This window comes from Pogoniulus pusillus, chromosome 19, assembly GCF_015220805.1.
Source record: "Pogoniulus pusillus isolate bPogPus1 chromosome 19, bPogPus1.pri, whole genome shotgun sequence".
Taxonomy (NCBI): Eukaryota; Metazoa; Chordata; class Aves; order Piciformes; family Lybiidae; genus Pogoniulus; species Pogoniulus pusillus.
Window position 1 is genome coordinate 14,100,070 of NC_087282.1, and position 19,351 is coordinate 14,119,420.

At 42.2% G+C, this 19,351-nt stretch overlaps 1 protein-coding gene across 5 annotated transcripts in view; it reads left to right on the top strand.

The window, feature by feature from the left end:
* Positions 1 to 19,351, top strand: part of TRPC5 (transient receptor potential cation channel subfamily C member 5) — a 102,414-nt gene that overhangs the window by 14,512 nt on the left and 68,551 nt on the right. For 4 of the 5 annotated variants that reach the window (XR_010305806.1, XM_064159402.1, XM_064159398.1 and 1 more), the window contains exon 2: positions 15,873 to 16,271. Coding sequence is in view for 4 of the 5 variants with exons in the window: in XM_064159402.1 (XP_064015472.1) it covers positions 15,894 to 16,271 (378 nt within the window). In the remaining variant the exon portion in view is untranslated. Of the gene's footprint in view, positions 1 to 13,262; positions 13,330 to 15,872; positions 16,272 to 19,351 lie in introns of those variants that run through there. The other variant, XM_064159399.1, reaches the window with a different exon arrangement.

Consider the following 19,351-nt stretch of genomic DNA (forward strand, 5'->3'; position numbering starts at 1 on the left):
TTATAGAACTGGGCATGGTCATTATGTCCATGCCCATTGAAAGTGTAAAAAAATCCCCAGGTCTTAATTTAATATCTTTGCCGGTTGTTTGTTACACAAGCTGGGTTTAGCCTTTTGGATCAGTTTTTTAATCAGAAACTTTATCTGCTTTACATGTCTGGGAAGAGCTATGCTGACACTATCTCGAAAATGAGAGCTGTACAGTAAGAGGAAGGTACTGAAACTGGGAGGAAGGCAAAAAATAAATTCTGGAAACAGAATACTTTCCTGTCACCAGGGCTTCTTGGTGTCCCTACTTGTGGCTACCAGTGATGCCATACACTCCAAAACCAAACACGAGGCAAAGAGAAGTGCAAATCTCTAAAACTATGTGCCCAGTGGTGCACCAGAAGGGCAGTGGAAGAATCCCCAGTTTGCCCTGTCACTGGGATGTGGCTGTCAGGCAGATCAAACACCACTATTAAGAGTTCCGGCTAGACTCCTGATTCCTTGATTGCAGGCACCTTAAGGATTTTATCCACCCTTCATTTTGCATCGTTTGATGGAGTATATAAGAGGCAGACCTGGTTTTGTTGGGAACCACAAGACCCTTTGCATAACTGACAGGAGAAACCAAAATGAGAGAGGAGCTGGGGACTGATCCCATTTCCCACACGTTAATTCTGCTTGTTTTGCTATAGACTTGATGGTCTGCTGACATGGTTACACCATTTTCACAGATATCCCTGAGGTCATCCCCAGCCCTCCTGACAGCTTTGAAGGTTTGCAGAAAGCTAAACCTCAGGTAGCTAGACAGTGGAAATCTGTGCTTGATACTCATTTCTCCAGTCAATGTCAAAAGACTTGCTGCTCTGGAAATAACTCTCAGAAGGGAGGATTACATTTTCAACACTATATTCACAGCAGGAGGTAGTTCAGAGTCCAGGACTGGGGTCAAACTGAGCAAACAAAAGGTGAAAGTGCCTCTCCAATCTCTACTCATTAGGGTAACATGCCAGATGAAATGAGTGATGTCTGACATCTACAATGATCCCTCCAGCAGGTTGTGTAGTCGTTTAAATTCTATCTCTCTGCGTTTCCTGTGTTTCAATGAAAATTTGAGCAGAACTCCCTTTCTGTTCTCTTGTACAAATTTTGTGCATGCAACCCCTTTTAAGTGGGACATAATAGGTGAAGATGTCTTCAAATGTCACCCAAGCATGGCTGTAGGAAGGATAAATAGTGCAAAACAGTAACTTTCCATCTTTTTTTTTGTATAAGGACTGGAATTGCAATCAAGATTGATACCTTATTGATTGTGCCCCAAAATTAGCCCTTCACTGAGACAGATGGGACTGTTTAAACCTTTCTGAGCCTTTTGCTCTTTTCCTAGGTTTTCTGCTAACTTCTGTAGCTCCTGAAGTATCAGATACATTTTCAGATTTTCTTCACAGACATCATAGATGGAAGCTTTCAGATAAGAAATCAAAGGGACAAAAAGCAAAAGAAAATGAGGATTTGAGAGGACAGTGCCTGGCAGAAGAGACTAGCAGTGCAGCATCACCATACATCTGCTGCTCCGGTGCCTTTTCCTGGTGAAAATATTGGCCGGGAAAACAGCTGTGCTGACCTGAAGCCTTCTACTCATCTGCAGTCTTCCACAGCTCATCCATCAGTCAGTGGTTAAGGTGCAAGTCTGGGGTGGAATGAGGTTCTTTAGTGGCCCTGAGCTTGCTCTTAAAATTTGGTCATGCCTCCTGCTTTTCTTTACTTAAAAAAAGATGATGCTTTCTGTTTTGCAGGGGGCCCTACCTAGACATGCTAGTAAGCAAGGATTTAGAGGAGGAGGGCTCTTAGGGTTGAGGGATTTAAAGAAAAAGGAAAGAAGTGTGAAAATTGTGCCTGGATGGTGATAGGCACACTGATTGCAGTTCTGCCTATAGCCACAGTTCTGACTGTGCTTAAGTAAAATTGTCTAGTGTGTAACTTACTTTCTCAGTGGGTTTTAAGCTCTGCGTGCAATAATAGAAGCATCTTGGAGCAGAGAAGCTTCAGCAGGCCTTGGCTGTAAGTAGGCATGTACAGAAATGCACTTCTCTTCTGCCAAAAGTGGTGTTAAATTGGTGACTGTTTTATAAGACTGAGTCAAAGGGATCCTCTCATGCTAGATGTGAACAAGGGTGGATGATATCTAGCTGGCATGACTTAATAGACTCACAAAATTGTCTTCATGGAGAATACCCAGCAGTGCTTCTGTACTGTGAGCACTAAGTGCTACCACCATTTTAGTTTTATAAATAGCAGAGCAGGCAGTCCTCAAAGTGTGCGGGTGTGAGTCAGTGTGCAAAGTGCCCTCATGGTCCTGAGCTGCTTGGTACCAGAGCAGAGCACAGTGACATCCCTTGCTGCATGCACCATGCTGTTATTTTTCCATCTGAGAAAGAGTTTGCAGAGAAGGTGGTGCGTGCACAGGTCAGCATGCCTGAATCAAGCAGACATAGTACTGCCAGGTCCATGGGCTCCAAAGCACCATTTCTCCTCTCTTTGCCCCTCAGATCTACAAACTTTGGCTTAAAGTTGATGCGATTTTTGAACTCTTGAGTTTGGGGTACTTTCTGTCTGGTTTCTGCATCAATGAAGTTCACTCAGTGACTCACACTCTTTACTTCACACCCCAGAGGCTAGAAACTTCTTTTTTTTTTTTTTAATTCTCAGAAGAACACATTCTCATGTAATTATTGAACTCTCAAAGCTCAGGGCTGAAAATAAACCCCAGTAAATGTGGCTAGACTCCCAAGGAAGTGACAAGCATGGCATGGCATGACTGTGATCTAGTGTAGTCTAGTCATGCAGACTGCAAACGGTTATGGAGAGCACATAACCCTTGGGAAAACTGCTCTCCTGGGATGAAACAGCTCCTTGATGTGCTGCTAAGAGTGATACTGCTTACCTGGCCTTCTGGAGGCCTGTTCAGCCCTGACTGCGTAGAATGGTTTATCCTCAATCTCGGTCTTAATGCCAAAACACTTCCTTTCAGAGTCACTTTACAGATAGTATATTGCTGCTCCATTGGCAGAGATCAGTATCTTGTAAGCCATCTGTACTGTAAGAAACAATGCTGTCTTGTCAGGGAGATGGTGAGAATGATATTCTACATGTTGTCTAGCTGTGATTTAGCGACTCTGCATAGAGATACCCAGGGAAGGCAGGCACATAAAAAGCACAGCTAAAGGTGCAGCAGGAATGCACATAGAGAAAGAAACCAAGACAAAGACGTTTTGCAGGTAGATGTTGAGTAAATTAAGCAATTAGTTACCTTTCTTCTTTTCAAGTTCAGTTCTCAATTTTCCTTTCATGTTCAGTAAGTCACTTATCTTGACCTATGTCTATCATGATCTGACCTATATTTCATGTAAAAGCCAGGAAAACATAAACCAGTACTGCAAAGTGATGTTTAGGGAAAGCAGAAGGTAAGTGCATGAAAACTGTAAGTACACAGGGAGAGAGGCCACAGCTGTGTCATAGCAGGGACTGCATCTTGTCTTATGCCTCATTCCTTTGCCAGAAATATAATTGTCCAGCCTGTCAGAGTTAACTGAAAGGTGCCCAAATGATTAGAGGGGCACCCTCCTGGGTCTCTGCACCACAGTAACTCCCATCAGATTCTAGAGGTGAGTTGTGAGGGTTAGCTGAAAGAGAGCAGGAGCAAAGAGCTTTTATGGAGCCTCGGAGAGGAGATCAATATCAAGAGAGAAAGAGAAAACTAGCAGAGACAGCTGTGGTAATTACCACTTCGGGGATGATTTCCATTAACTTGCAAGATCTTCCTCAGCAGAGATCAGACAGAAAAGGGGAAAGTGAAGCTGAGTCCGAAAGAGATCTGAGAGGAAGAGAAAAGGACCACTGGGAGAGAAAAAGTAATGTCCTGGACTGGTCTGTGAATCCAACAGTAAAGAGAGACCCAGGGGCAAGTTATTTGTTCACTGTTTTGTTTTTAAAGTGTACAAAACATTAATATTTTAAATAGTTTCTTCTTCATTAACATAATTAAGAATACACAAGTCTAAACTCACTGAAAACAGAATTAACAAATTAGCAGGTGCGGGGATCTGGAAGCAAGAGGTTTGGGAAAACAGAGCTCGCAAATGTCGGCATTAAGTAGAGCACTAAAATTGTGCCAAGCCTTATTTATGGATTTGTGCATTTCCTTTGCATAGGCCCACTCTTGCAGCCAGAGGAATACAGCTCAATTTAAACATGAACCCCCTGCAGTTACGCTGTAGCTCAGCCTAAAACTGAGAGCATACAAAATAAGTCTCTTCTGAAGAAAAATTGACAAGCCTCACCTCAGATGTCTCTTGAAAGCCGCGACATCTTGAATGAACACTTAACTGAAAAGGGAAGCAAGCTGCAAAATTAAATCCAAAAGAAAATGGGAGATCAGTTTAGAATAGTTTCTCAAAGAGAGGAAAAAAAACCCAAAACCAAAAAACACAACAGTGACTTTAAGTTTTACTACAGACAAGATCTTGGAGAGGAAGGAAAAAACATTCTATGGTCATGTGAGAGGTTCCCCTTAGGAAGACCAAAGGCTGATTTCCACTATAATGTCCTGCAGACTTTTCAGTATGTGACAAGAGGAACCCTGTGGAATATTTGAAATGAAGTATTTCCCTAGTGAAGTGCCACTTCCATTTTTTATCGTTACTTCTTGTGCAGCGTTTCATGGGACAGTACTACTGCTCCCCATGAGTGCATGGCCCTCAGAAGGGGAAAGTCACTGACATAAGTTGGGAAGTACCTGCCAGAAGGCTTCCTCTGCAGGAGTGTGGGACAGGACATAGGCAGATTTCAGATGTGAGTCCAAGGCAGAGGGACTGCAGTACTTCTGTTAACCGCAGTGGTTGTAAGGTGAGGAGCAGGCATAAGCAAAGGCAATGATACTTCTTGGCCCTCTCTATACAGAAGACAGCAACAGAGCAGAGGAGGAGCATTTCACATCCCTCTGAAGGGGCTCAGGGACTCGGCTTCCTGATTCTCTGGCATTGTGCTTGTCTCAGGAGACACCAAAGGATCTGTTATAATTATTAAGCTCTATATATGTGCGTGTATTTCTGGGCAATCATCACTTGCTGTCATGAATGGATAAAGCAAGTTACTTCCCTTCTGTTTGCTGTGGATTTCCTGTCCATAGGAGAGGATGAATGCTGTCTGCTCTTTAAAAAGTACTTTGTGAGATCTGTGGCTGAAAAGCCACATAAGAGATGGATGTTACTGCTTTTGGTAGCCGATGGGCACAATGTAAAGATGATATGTATTGCATAGACAAAGAAATAACACGGTTATTCCAACCAATCTCTGACTTTGTAAGAATGATGTGGTAGTTGAATAGGCAAGTTTTATACTGGAGGTGTTACTCAGGAACCTTATTAGGGCATTAATAGAAGCAAATATCTGTCTCCTATGCATTTCTTTACTTATAAGCAATATAATAGTGTTATTCATGTGTCATTTTATGTCTGTGTAGCTTATTTTTGTATCTTTTAGATTCACATGCTTAATTCTCTTGAAAACAACATTTTTCCGTTTAAAAGGAATGCATTTTTATCTCCCCCAGCCTTTCTGTGGGTCTTCAAAAACTGTCCATTTTGCAGTTTTAGGCTCTTTCCTGAGCTACCTTTATGAACTAGGGTTTGGCTTTGCTTCTTTATCTGCAGAGTACTCTGTTCATTATCACTGTCAGGGGAAGCCCCTTCCCACTTTTTCTATGAAGACTTCTCTTGTATTTTTAGTGTGTGGCATTTACAGCTCCCCATAAAACACCCTGCTTTACAGCACTGCCAAGGCAATCATTTTTGTCAAGAGTCTGTCTCAACACAAGTGTCAGTGAAGGATGCTAGGACCAGGTCTGACTTGTGCAAAACCATGACCGAGATAAACTGTGATTGCAGTGCCATTGCAGTCTGTAATGCCTGCTCTCCATCATTTTGAAATAGTACATTCAGCAAGACCTTTTGCTTGTAAAAATGTTTCTGTTTCTCAGCTCTACAACCATTCTAGTGGCTCAGGCTACAGGATTTATTGGCTTACTTTCTTCTGTTTTAGGAAGGAGAGCTATTCCCTGCCCACAGAGTGCAGGTACACAAGCCTCTCTGCCAGGCCAAATCATCCTAAGTGGAGAAGCCACTCCTTGCCCATTGAGATCTCTCTTTTTTTGGTCCCTTTTGTGCAAATGCCCGTGAAATGCAAGTGATGTGCTCACTGCCCTTGGGACACAACTTCCTTGTGTTTCTGTCTCCACTGTTCTGTATCTGCAGGGAGTTTGGCTTTTAGTCATTCTGTGATTACTGTAGTTTGGAAATCAACTCTGGGAAGTTGTTACAAGGTGGGCATCATCTCTTCTCCCAAGGAACAAGTGAAAGGATGAGGAAATGACCTCAAGTTGCAATAGAGGTTGAGACTGGATAATAGGAAAAACTTCTTCCATGAAAGAGTTCTGAATTCCTGGAACAGGCTGCCCAGGGAAGTGATTAGTCCCCATCTCTGGAGATATTTGAAAGCTGTGAAGATGTAGCATGGAGTGACATGGTTTAGTGGTGACCTGGCATTAATGGCTTAATGATTGGACTCAATGATCTTAAAAGTCTTTTCCAATCTAAACAAGTCAGTGATTCATGAGCCTTTTTCATCTCCTGGAAGTGCTGCAGGTGAACACAGCAATATGTAAACCAGCATTTCTTTGAAATTGAGAAACACTTTGCTAAGAATTGAACAAGAACCTTCAGTCAGGTTTGAATGACAAATTTAGGAACAAAACAAAAATGGAGACAGCTGGAATTAGTCTTGCACAGTAACTCCAGAGATAATCAGCACAGAGGGATGAAGGTGATGGCTGCTGTGTATGCTGGGTTGCTACTGTATTTTTACATGAGTGCCAATGAAAACAGTTCCATCAGAGCAGAGTGGTAACTGAGAACCACTAATAAATCCACCCATTACTGAGATAGGAAACAGAGCCTGACCTGTCCTTGTTAGTTGTTTATGGCTTGCTGCAACTGCCCTTTCCCTACCACGGCAGCTGTGCCATAACCTTGTCTTTTCCTTTTGCAACTGGGCTGTTTAGTTGTGTTTTCAGCCAGGTTTGACAGCCCACACTGCCTCCAGCGCTCCTAAGGATGATGTTCACAGATTATCTTGTTGATTGAAGAAATTACTACAACACTCATTGAGCAAGAGTGGGAACAGGCAAAATAAATCTCTTCTTCCATGGCTACAACAGACAGATTACAAGCAGCAGGTGCAGAACCAGTGGACACAGAGTGGGGGGGATAATGATGCTATGCTATGTTAGTGCTGTGTTAGCAGATAAGACAAAGGGGTGGCTTGCTTGATGCTGTTTCTCAGTTCAGCTGACATCTCCTTTTTGTTAGTAAATGTGGGAAAATTCATTAGATAACCCATCTTAAAAGGGTAGGAGAAAGGGCAATGACATGAGATGGACAAAAGAAGCTTTCTGTTCTGTCTACATTTGCAGAGATACATACTATGAATATATTCCAGGGCTTCTTGAGGTTTTTTTAAGCTACTCACAACGGCATATTTTTTTTTATTCACCCCTGTGTGATGGCTGTGTGGAAAGAAGTGGGAGGCTTACAAACTGTAAATACTTTATTGTTATAATGGCTAAAAGCATGTGCTGCAGCCATTCCATCACCAGGAAGTCATTTTAGTCATTTTAATAGCCCAGACTGATTTTTGCTGAGGTAATGTTGAAATATTTCAGGGATGGGTCCATACACTCCTTCTCTCTGCATCCTAAATAGGAACCTTACGATTGTTAATGTTTTCCATTAAGATGTGCTGGACAGGTGAAAGCAACAACAAGCTACCAGCTAGCTGGCTTTGATTCCAGAGATACAGTGAGGTGGAGCCTTGCATCTACAACCCCCCCTGTAAAAACCATGCAATGTTTCTGTTCTGTAGAGTTTAGCCTGACACCAAGGCCAGTTTCATCGTATTCTTCTCTGTGAGTTCTTCTGCTGTAGTTATGACCAGAGCTTGGGAGAACCTTTCTACTCTTCACCAAGGCTACATGATTCACATCTATTACATGGTCTTTAGGCTCTCCCCTTGGGGTTAAGCATGTGTGTGTCATTTATTATTTTCTTCTGGCATACTTGAGTAGCTCTGCTCCTCTCCTTGAGAAGGTCAGATCAAGTGCTTTATGCATCGAATGGAATGTGATACATTTTGCAGTGCTCCATACTTCCTGCTCAAGTTTGTGCTAGAAAGTCATACTGGCTCTCAGTAAGGCTGTATTCAGCAGGGAGATTATTCATCTAGTAGAGGATTCACCTGTGCCAAGATTTCCATCCGTCAGCTTTGTTGGTGTCTTGGAGCAACATGATTGAGCACCTTAAAGCTAGAAGACTGAGAACTGAGTTTGATTGCTGAGTTTTAGTTAGGATCACTCACTGCTCAGAGAGGAACAGGTATTTTCCTGCTCAGTGGCACCATTGATTCCATGCATACTATATATGTGATATCTTTCATAGTGGTATTTTTACATATAGATCTAGATATATTTATGCATCCATATGCAGTTGGTCATGACTCATCAATTGATTATGCAGCGGAAGGGAATTATACCAAGGAGTTGGCCTTTCCAATTCAAACATATATATCTTTGATAATTGTCACCCTCCTCAGGAAGTTAAGAATTGCAGCTGGGACTTGAGTCAAATTCTGACATTTTGAATTACTGGCAAAGAATTTTCTTTTGGCTTCTGTAAATTTATAATCTGAAGTTTGAGGTTGTCTTTTACAAACACTTCTGGGATGAGAAGGTTACATCCAGGGCCTCAGTCAGTGTTATGTTCTTAACTACACCTGAAGTGATGATGAGTGAAAAGTGCTATAAAAAGAGTTCTTCTCTAAATCTTCTAAGGACATATCCTCCTGCATTTTTATCAGAAATTCCATTAGTGCTCTCCCTTTCACTCATTTTGGGCAGTGAAACTATAGATTACTCATCTCCAATTTTATTAGCTGTCAGTTTCTCAGTTTTTGTGTTGTACTGCAGCCCTGCAAGGTGTGGAAAGCATTTATTTTAGGTCAGTGATATATCTTCTATAACTTAAAAGTTGATTATGAACTTTCTGAGATCGTGGGGCCAGAGGAGACTATTAAAGTGATCTGAGGGCTGAAGCACCTCTCCTATAAGGAGAGGCTGAGAGAGTTGGCATTGTTCAGCGAGGAGAAGAGAAGAATCTGGAGAGACCTTCTTGTGGTATTTCTAAAGGTGGCCTATAAGCAGGATGAGGACAGGTTTTTTTAGCAGGTCCTGCTGTGAGAGGACAAGGGGTGATGGTTTTAAGCTAAAAGAGGAAAATTTAGGCTAGATAAAAGGAAGAAGATGCTTTTTCAGCTAAGAGTGGTGAGACACTGGCCTGGGTTGCCCAGAGAAGTGGTAGATGCCTCATCCCTGGAACCATTCCAGGCCAGGTTGCTTGGGGTTCTGGTTGAAGATGTCCTTGCTTACTGCTGGGGAGTTGGACTAGATGACTTTTAAAGGTCTCTTCCAACCCAAATTATTCTCTGATTCTGTGACTATATGAGTCCCCTGCTAAAGGGAATTTACACAGTCATATACACCAGAAGGTCACTACAAATTTATATTTTAAAAATGCTTTTGAGGTAAAATTTTCATTACTTGCTCTTTCTACATTTAAAGGCATCAGGAAAAAAAATCTGCTGCTGACCAAAAAGATAGTATGATTCAAAGACATCCTGAGAATCCAACTTAGGGGTGCAATCTGTTTCTCACTGAACTCCATGGTAAAAGCCATTTTCTGGAACAAGAGGATATCTTTGTGGAAGAAAGGAAATTGCAGGATGTTACAAAGTGAGTTTTATTTCCTTAAACTGGGAAGGTATAAGCTCAGTTAGCCATTGTTAGTAAATAAGATCTAGAGCACTTACAAGAGGAATCCAGTCACCAATTCAATTGGTCCATTAAGTTCATGTAATATTATTTACCTAAGTGGCCTTTCTGGAATATTTCATAAGTCAGGTTTATAACCTTCTTTAAAAAGATCCATATTACTCAGCACACAGCCTCTGAGCATGAGGAAAGAGTCAGGCTGTTTCAGCAGTTATGGTCCATGATTTCAAGACCTGAAGTCCAGATCAGAATTGCAAAATGAGGAAAATACTGTCCCTGAAATACTAAAAAGGAAAAAACCCAGTCTTGGAGAGAAGGATGGAGTGAAGCAGTGAAGCAAGATGCATTGCAAGAGATCAGTTCTTTCATTGGGCTGATAGAACTAGAAAATGCAGGCAGGCTTTCCAGCACATAAACCCCTCAGCAGATCCCAGACAGAAGAAGTAGTGACATTTAAAGCTACGCACTGAGTTTTGCCAGTGTGTCAGTGTGAAACTCTGGTAGGAGGGGACACCAACAGCTATATTTGCAACTTGGCAGATGAGTGTTTTGTTCTCTGCTCTAATGTGTACTGTGAGTTGGCTGCTTGTGCTGAGACCCATCATGTGGGAAAGGTAGCTCCTGTCTACTGATCTTGTGTTTGAGATCCAGTGTTTGATTTGTTCCTCAGGTAGCCAGATGCATACATCACTTGGGAGTGATGAGCTCTGATACCTAAATTCAATAACCCTACAAGCCTCTGCTGCTTCTCATTAAACAGGGAGTTCAGATATCAGGAATGGTAGTTTTCCACCTCTTAATCAGCATCATGAAAAGTCAAATGATGATAAAAGCAAATAAAAGCCAAGAAGGTTCTATTTTATAATGGGCCTAGTGACTCCAAGGATGTACACTGGCACTGGCTCCCACCCCTTCAGTTGTACCCATCCTGTTCTGATTCTTGCAAGACAGTGGCATGTGGGTGTGTGTTGTGCATGTAAAGTGGGACATGAGGGAGGGTCCAGCTCTAACAGATCCTAAAAACTATGGTAGTGAAAACTGATGACATTTTTAGTGGCAAAAGGCAGTGCTGCTGAATGACGTTTGCCTGTCTGTCTTCATTAACCCCATCTCTAACTAGTGGCTATGGTTCAGTGTTGCTTCAGTGCTCTTCTTTCTCCTTGCCCACTCCTCACTGCTTCTTATGCATCACTCAGGATGTCTCTCGTGCCTTTCCCTTTTCCCCATCACTCTTGACTTTGTACAGTCTTTGTGATATTTTCTCTCCAACAAGAAACATTGGAAAGGAAATCTAATATTTATGTTTCTGTTGTCTGTTCCCTCTTGGTGCTGAAGCCACCTCTTGTTCACCAGGGCGTGATACATCAGTGTGATGAACTGATGATCATTCAGTATCAAGTCATGATCCAGGTTGTTGAGGACGGTTCAATATCTGTAGAGAGTGCTGACTGTAGATTTTGTACAGATGGTGACGTGTAAAACCAGCTCTTATTTTTCAACAGAAGCCATTTTCAGCCCTCAACTGAAGTAATACCATTCCCTTGTGACTGTAATATGTCCATCCCAAGATTTCATCCTGAATGCAGGCAGCACAAGATCCTGAGGCAGCTGTGATGCCACTTCACGCTTCAGAGTGAATAAAATGACCCTGTTGATACATTTGAACTGAGTGGTAGAAGATGCAGAAAGATTTTTTTTTTCAGAGAGAGAAAACCCATTTTGTGTTACTAGACAGTGCAATGTGACTGGAAACCTTCCTTCCCCAAGCCAAACAAGCTGGTTTTGCCAGGCATGGCTACTTTTCAGGGGGCTAATACTCACATTTCTGTGACAGGCGACATAGAAAGGGTGTCAGATAAAGATTGCTTGATGATTTGAACTAATAGTTCAGGGAGAAAGGCAACCCAACTGGAGAGAGGTGATAAAGTCCAAGCCTGAGTGGTGAGTCCAATTCCCCTTATCCTGGGTAGTTTAAGTGTTTCTCTTAGTTTTTGTAGACCTGCTTGTGCCACAGGTATCACCACTGCTTTAGCCAGTCACTGGCTATCACCTGATGCATCTGCAGTCAGGCATACACTAGAAACATGTTTCCTTGCTCCAAATGTTGAGTCAAGTAGCAGAAAATGCCTCTTTCTGTAGAGAATTCACATGGAACATGTATGCTTTCAGGCTGTCTGCACAGATTCCAATTTTTTCATGTTTGTATTTTCCATACATTTCAAGTACTTCATTGTTTCATCTCTCTAGGTACCTAACACTCAAGCACCCTTTTTCTTACCTGGCTTTCAGCAGTATTTTTGTCTTCTTTTCCTTCTGGGATAGACAAGCAATCTGGGTTCTACCAGCATTGCCTCTATTTCTTTCATCAGTAGTTGCTGTCTCCAGGAGATTGGTGACATTGGGAAGTGACAGCTAGAGATGAGTGCTCTTTGGGTTCATTTGTTTCATCCTCATGTTAAACTGATGCTCTTTTAGCAAAGTTTAGAAGAGAAAGACATTGGGTTTGGAAGGACCGTGAGTGATTGTGCTGGGTCTCAGGCTGAGGAGCTGTTCAATGTCTAAAGGCTTTGCTGAAATCTTCAGTGTAATGCAGGCTGACATCTATTTGTTTTGGTAATGCCATGCTGTCACTTGTGCATGTACTCTTGGGCCAAGAAGGCCAATGGTCTCCTAGGTGAGGAGTGTGGCCAGCATGTCGAGGGAGGTTCTCTTTTCCCTCTACTTTGCCCTAGGCAGGCCACACTTAGAGTATTGAGGCCAGTTTGGGGCTCCCCAATTTAAAAGAGACAAGAAACTACTGCAGAGTCCAGTGAAGTGCTGCAAAGATGAGGGGCCCAGAGCACCAATGCAAGGAGGAAGGGCTGAGAGACCTGGGACTGTTTAGTCTGAAGAAGAGCAGCTTGGGAGGGGATCTTGTCCATGCTCAGCAAGAACTAAATGAACTTGAGGGTCAAGAGGATGAGGCCAGACTCTTCTTAGTGGTGCCAGGTGATAGGACAAGGGGTAATGGGCACAAACTGGAACCCAGGAAGTTCCATCTGAATGTGAAGGAAAACTGCTTTGGTGTGAGGGTGCTGGAGCCCCCAGACAGGCTGCCCAGAGAAGTTGTGGAGTCTCCTTCTCTGGATAGATTCCAAACCTGCCTGGGCACTGCGATCTCGGGCAATGTGCTGTGGCTGACTCTGCTGTAGCAGGGACTTGGACTAGATGATTTCCATCCCATCTAACTCCCAACATTCTGGCAAATCCAGTCAGCAGTGTGCTTGTTAGTGCAGATCATGTCATGAAAAGAATTTGAGGCAAATAACTCATTTTGTGAGCCTTTCCTCTTTGCTTTTATTGCAGCTTCTTCTTATGTGCTTGAAGTATTAGCAAAATGCTGTCTCGGACTGGGGCTGCACTGGGAGGTGAGATCTCACTGCGAAGTTAAGATATCTGAAGCATTCTTTCCTTTCTGCAGAATTGTTGGAAAGGAAAAGGATCCAATTCTGGCATAGTGTTTCATAAGGTGACATTTGTTATAAATCATTGCAAATGTTACTCACCATCTACAGAACATTCAATTAAACTGTAGAGCAGTGAAAAATAGCCAGCTCCACTTTAGTAGCTACACTTGTAACCAGAATCTTTTTTTTTTTTTGGTGACCTCCACATGGAGGCTAGCATCCTCTGCCACCAGTCCCACCAGCTGGTATTCCCTGCTCATGTGAGCTGGGTTATCACATGACAACAGAATTTCTCTTCCTCTTTGGGCTTATTCTTACTTTTCCAAAGATCTCTTTAGTCCTTACTTGTTATCAGACCTCTTCTGCATCCTTTTGTGTCAGTATTTCAGTGGGAATTGTTTGGACCCCAGAGGGATAACACTGTCAAAAGAAAAACTTGAAAATGACCTGTGACCCTTAGTCAGAGCAGTTGGTTACACTTGTAGCTTATTAAGATTTGAAGCTCCAAAGTCACTTGAGATTGTTCCTTAGTTCTAAAAACTTTAGTGGCGTAGCATGTCCATAGAAAATAAGCCAATATGTTTACAGTGGTTCCTACTCAGACTATAGGTGTTTTGCCTCTAATATGTTCATGTGTGTCTTCAGATTGAATCATACCTGGAAATGTAACCATGAACAACTTTTCTGGTGCTTATAGGAAAGCAAGATACTAAGAGAGCACATATTATAAGATGCCAAACTCGTTGCTACAGATCTCTGTCTCCCCAGGAAATTCACAGATGTAACTTGGCTATGTGCTACACCCACCCACTATTTTGCAGTGTCAGCTGGGCTGGAGCTCAGATCCACCTACGCCCACTGCACTGGGCCTTATCCCCTGGAGCCAAAGACAAAATGCATATGGGCTCTGCTGAATGCAGTTGCCTTATGGCATGCAGTGGGATGGTGAAAACAGAACCTGTGGTGTCTCACTTGCAGTTCAACACACCTGAATCACAAGATCCTCATCATTTCTTTGTCAGAACCTCCTCTTTCCCCTGGCTTGGGCACTAAAATAGGATAAAACTCTGTCTGATTTGCTGCAGGAAGTCCTTGAGCTTTGGGCAAGGAGATGGAGTAAATTGTATGAGTTATAGCTGCTAGTGTCCCCCTAATCCTGAGCTGGTGTGGTTTATTGGTGCCAAACAGGTAGATAAGCATAGGTGCTTTTCTCCTTTCATGCGAATGCCTGTCCAGCCCATGTTTCCTACATCAGTCACCTGCAGACTCTTTGAGCTGTGAAGGGAGCAGTAATTCATTCACTTTGCTACACTTGTTCCAGGGCTGAATTTACTTCTCATTTTCCTAGACTACAGACAATGTCACTACTTCTGGAGAGCAAAGGCGGTGGCTTTTTACTTCAGCCTGTCTTTAGTTCTATTTGTAAATGAAGGAGAGGGAGAAAATAAGTTTAAAAACATGCAAGCTTTAAAAATAAAATGGTGGCCTAGTCAAAGAATAAATGTTAGGGAAAAATAAAAACCTGTTTTAAGAGATGGAAGCTGAGGAGAAGCAGAAAACTAATAAAAATAAATCTTTTTACTGTAAATAGGAGGGTGTAAATCAGCAGCTCCCATCACTGACAGTTCAAAGATGCTGAGGCTCAGCAGTGGAAGAGGAAAATGAAAAAGCCGATTGAGCAGGAAATAAAGCAAAGATGAGAAATGCACCTATTTGCACATGCCATAGATTATCCATAAACCACAAGATATGCCTCTGGCCAGATAAGAGAAATCAATGGCACAGTGCTTAAACCAAATTTCAAAATGTACTGAGTGTCTGCCAGTCTGTGCCTCTTCTGAGCAATAGTGTAACCAGTTTTTCAGGGAGCCTTTGGAGGCAGTGAGGTAATAACGTGTGTCCAAAGAAGAGCAACAAAGATGGTGAAGGATCAGGAGAACAGGTCTTGCAGGAGCGGTTGAGAAAACTGGAGTTATTCAGCCTGGAGAAAAGGAGACAGAGGGGAGACTTTGTGGCTCTCTACAGCTCCCTAAAAGGAACTTGTAGAGAGGTGAGGGTTGGTCTGTTCAACCAAGTGATATAATGAGAGGAAATGGACTCATGTTGTACCATGGGAAGTTTATATTGGATATCAGGAATAATTTCTTCACTGAAAGGTTTATCAGGCATTGAAACAACTTGCCCGGGAAAGTGGTGGAGTCCTCATCCCTGGAGGTATTTCAAGAGTCACATAGATGTGGTTCTTGGAGATATGGTTTAGTTGAGTTGTTAGTGTTGGGCTAATGATTGGACTCGGTGATCTTAAAGGTCTTTTCCAATCTGGGCAATGAGTTCTGTGGTTCTTTGAATGTGGGGTTATTTAGAGTCAATGCATTGAGGATAAAACGGAGCAGAAAGGGATCAGAAGCTTTTACTGCAATTGATTTTTGGAAGTTTGTCCCCTGTGAGGAACAGACAGGAGTTGCTTAGTTGTTTTGTCACACATTCCTCTTCTTGTTCCACAGGTTGCCCAGTCACTATGAACCATGGCCCAGCTATACTACAAAAAGGTAAACTACTCACCGTACCGAGACCGGATCCCGTTACAGATCGTGCGAGCAGAGGCAGAGCTCTCAGTTGAAGAGAAGGCCTACCTCAGCGCTGTGGAGAAGGGGGACTATGCCAGTGTGAAACATGCCTTGCAAGAGGCAGAGATCTACTACAACATCAACATTAACTGTATGGATCCTCTTGGTCGCAGTGCCCTTTTAATAGCCATAGAGAATGAAAACCTGGAGATCATGGAGCTGCTTTTGAGCCACAGTGTGTATGTGGGAGATGCTCTGCTGTATGCAATACGGAAAGAGGTGGTGGGAGCCGTGGAGCTGCTGCTGAACTACAGGAAGCCGAGTGGTGAAAAACAGGTTAGTTAAGTGTTCCAGGGCACTTTTATTATCCTGCATTAAGAGTGTGGTGCTGAGCAGGAGTCATAAAACAAAGTCTTTAATGTACATCCATTGCTTTAAATGCCCAGAGCAGATGTAAGCAGCCCTGTTTGGGTGATGACTTTCCAGTCTGACTTAAATACTAAGCATTTTCAGTTTCACTCAGTGTTCTTTTCAGTCTTACAGTGTTTGTGAACATACTGATTTATAGGGTGATTTATAGACATGCACTTTGTACAGGAATTTGGGGCTGTCTGAAATTATATTACAATCTAGAAGTATGAACTATTGCCACGCTGTTGTACTGGTATTAAGTGGAATTGCTTTTCATAAGTAAATCCTGAAAACACCCAAGCTTATAAATAACTGTAAACAAGCAAACAGTCTGCTTGGTTTCACTACTTAGCCATAGGACAGATGTTTCATCTTGGTTTCCATCTCCAGAGAGCTCTAGATCAGAAGTGCTGAGGCAGTGTGTAATGGTACAGCATGAGCTAAGCTGCTGTATATCTGAGCAATGACCAGCTATGCCTTGTAGGAAAGGTCCTTAGCTACAAAGCCATAAGGATCTTTGTGAAAAAAAAACACAGCCTGAATCCTGTCGCTTCAAGTGTCACATTTCACACTGTCCCAAACTTTTTTTTTTGCTTCTTCTCATTTGCAAGAGCTGCTGCCAGTAACCAGAATAGTTCATAGGCATTATTGACCCTTGACTATTTCTGCCTGTTCTCTGCTTAGAAAGGAACATTCAAGTCTTGGATAATCCTTATATATGAAGCCTTGTTTTGAAGTCTATTTGAACATATCATTCCATATGTAAAAGAAGAAAATTATTAATTCAAAACAATCATAGAAGAAAATGTTTTTGATTACTTGATTACTACTGAAAAAGTATAGACTATGAAAGTTCTATAGGCAAAGCAAACAAAAAAGATCAACCCTGACAAGAGTGCTCAGCCTAATGCTTAAAAGTGACAGCATTCTACATGCTGTAGCAATGGGATTCCATCATGTGGTTTAAGCACTAGAGAGGTGAAGAATCTAACTAATGCAGAATCTAATGTATCAGAACTAAACCCTGAAATGTTGGTACGAGGTTTTAGCCTCACAAAAATTAAGTAGCTAAATATGGACCACACATCGAGAATGAGCTTTTCTTTTTCCTCAGTATTCTAGAATGTTTGACTATGCTGTAGGCTAACAGGATAGAAAGTAGAATAGGAGAAGAGGGTTTTTTTTTCAGCAGCATGAGGAACTGCCAGTAATTATTGCAGGTTAATGACAAGTTTCTTCTGCAATGTCATGGAAAGCAAGTGATGGGATTCATGTAGATTTCTGTAAGATCTTTCGAATGCCAAAACTTGTCCCCTCTCAAATTCACAGCCTTGCTGGCTTAACTACGTAAAAATAAGAGGTCCCTGAAGAAAGGTTGATTTACTGCAGCTGAAATTCAGCTCCAGCATCTCTAGTTGTGATACATTTCATAGTAGGCTTGTTTTATTTTCCTTTATGCCAGTGTGCTGCTCTCTTTCTGTAGCTAGGTCTTTTATCTGCTGAAGAATTTACAACTTAAAGGAGAACGCATTTGAGAGAAGGGAGGCAGTGCCAGCTTCGGCTTTATTTACAGGGTTTGTTGCAAGACCAGATTTCATCCGCAGGTTTTAGGCTAGTCCTGGCTTGATGCAGGATCCTATGTACAAACTAGGACTAACTTCTCTGGCTGAGGTTCAGGCTCTTCTGTAAACTGCAGGAAGTGTTTGCTGGTAAGAGGGCTGCAGGATTGGACTTTGATTTCAGCAGTTTCGCTGACCATGCAGTAATGGTAATTAACACTTAGTTCATGTATAGTGACATAACATTAAATGGAAAGAAGTGCCTAGTTAAGCAGAGTTGGGACAGAGTTGGTCAGCTTGTCAAATTACAAAGCTAATGCAGGAAGAGTTTCTGAACACAGGTTTCTAATGCTAATTCTGCAGCAATATGTTCAGTAATTAGCTTCGCTGGACCCTTTCTCAGAAAGTTCTTTAGGAATCCCACACCTAGTTGCTTTCACAAGAGCTCCTCATCAGATTAGGGCACTTTTGTCCTAATTAGCTAATATGTTCTAAAGCATGGAGTAAACCTGATTTTTTGGTGGAGTAGTAACAAAACTTCACATTTCATGGAATAGTTTCTGTCTGGCTGAGAAATGCATAAGATGGCACTGCAGCACTTACATGAAAGGTTGAGTAGAATCTGTTCATTAAATGTGCACAAGGTTAAGTTTGCCTGAGCAAATCTGAGTGAAGGCAGCTCCTTGACTTTTGTGGCAGCCTGTTTCCAGTTAGGAACTGTTTGTCTTTGCTGCAATCTGGGCAAAAGTACAAAAGCAGCATCTTCTGATTGCTCTCTTAAATGTTCAATACATTACCTTCATTTGTCTGATTCCTGGGTCTCTGAAAACCTGTTAGTTCCCATTTTCCTGCTGCCTGCCTCTCAGAGGTTATTATTTGACTGTACCAAAGTCTCGTTTCTCTTAACTGCCAGGCAGGAAGAGCTCTTCCTATTTGCGTCTGTTCACGTCAGCTCAGTTAATTGTTGTCTTTGCATCTCAAAAGCAGCTGAGCAGCATCATTCAGCATGATCCATTTTATGGGCATGTATTTTCACTTATTCCCACAACCTTATCATCTTTCCACAGTCCTGACCACAAATGTTACAGGTTGCACTGTGCCAGTGTCTTGTCTTGTGGGGTTATAGTGACTGTGTTCAGCAAAAGATACCCAAAACGATGTAGAAAACCCATGGCCTCTTACAGACTTGACCTGCAAAACAGTTCTGCTCTCCAGCCACAGAGTCTTTAAAAGGTGATGTGTCCTGGATGCTCCATACCTGTCTCTTGAGAGCTGCCCAAGGGGAAGAGCTCTGCTTTTCTCCTCTATGATGACCTTTTCAGAGAGCTGAAGTAAAAAAGGATTCAAAGATAAGAAGTGACCTTTATTGTCTTTCTTATGTAAGAGACTCAGGCTCTCATTTATGATGTAAGGAACAGGGAGAAATGGATGAAGAGACTGGGCAGC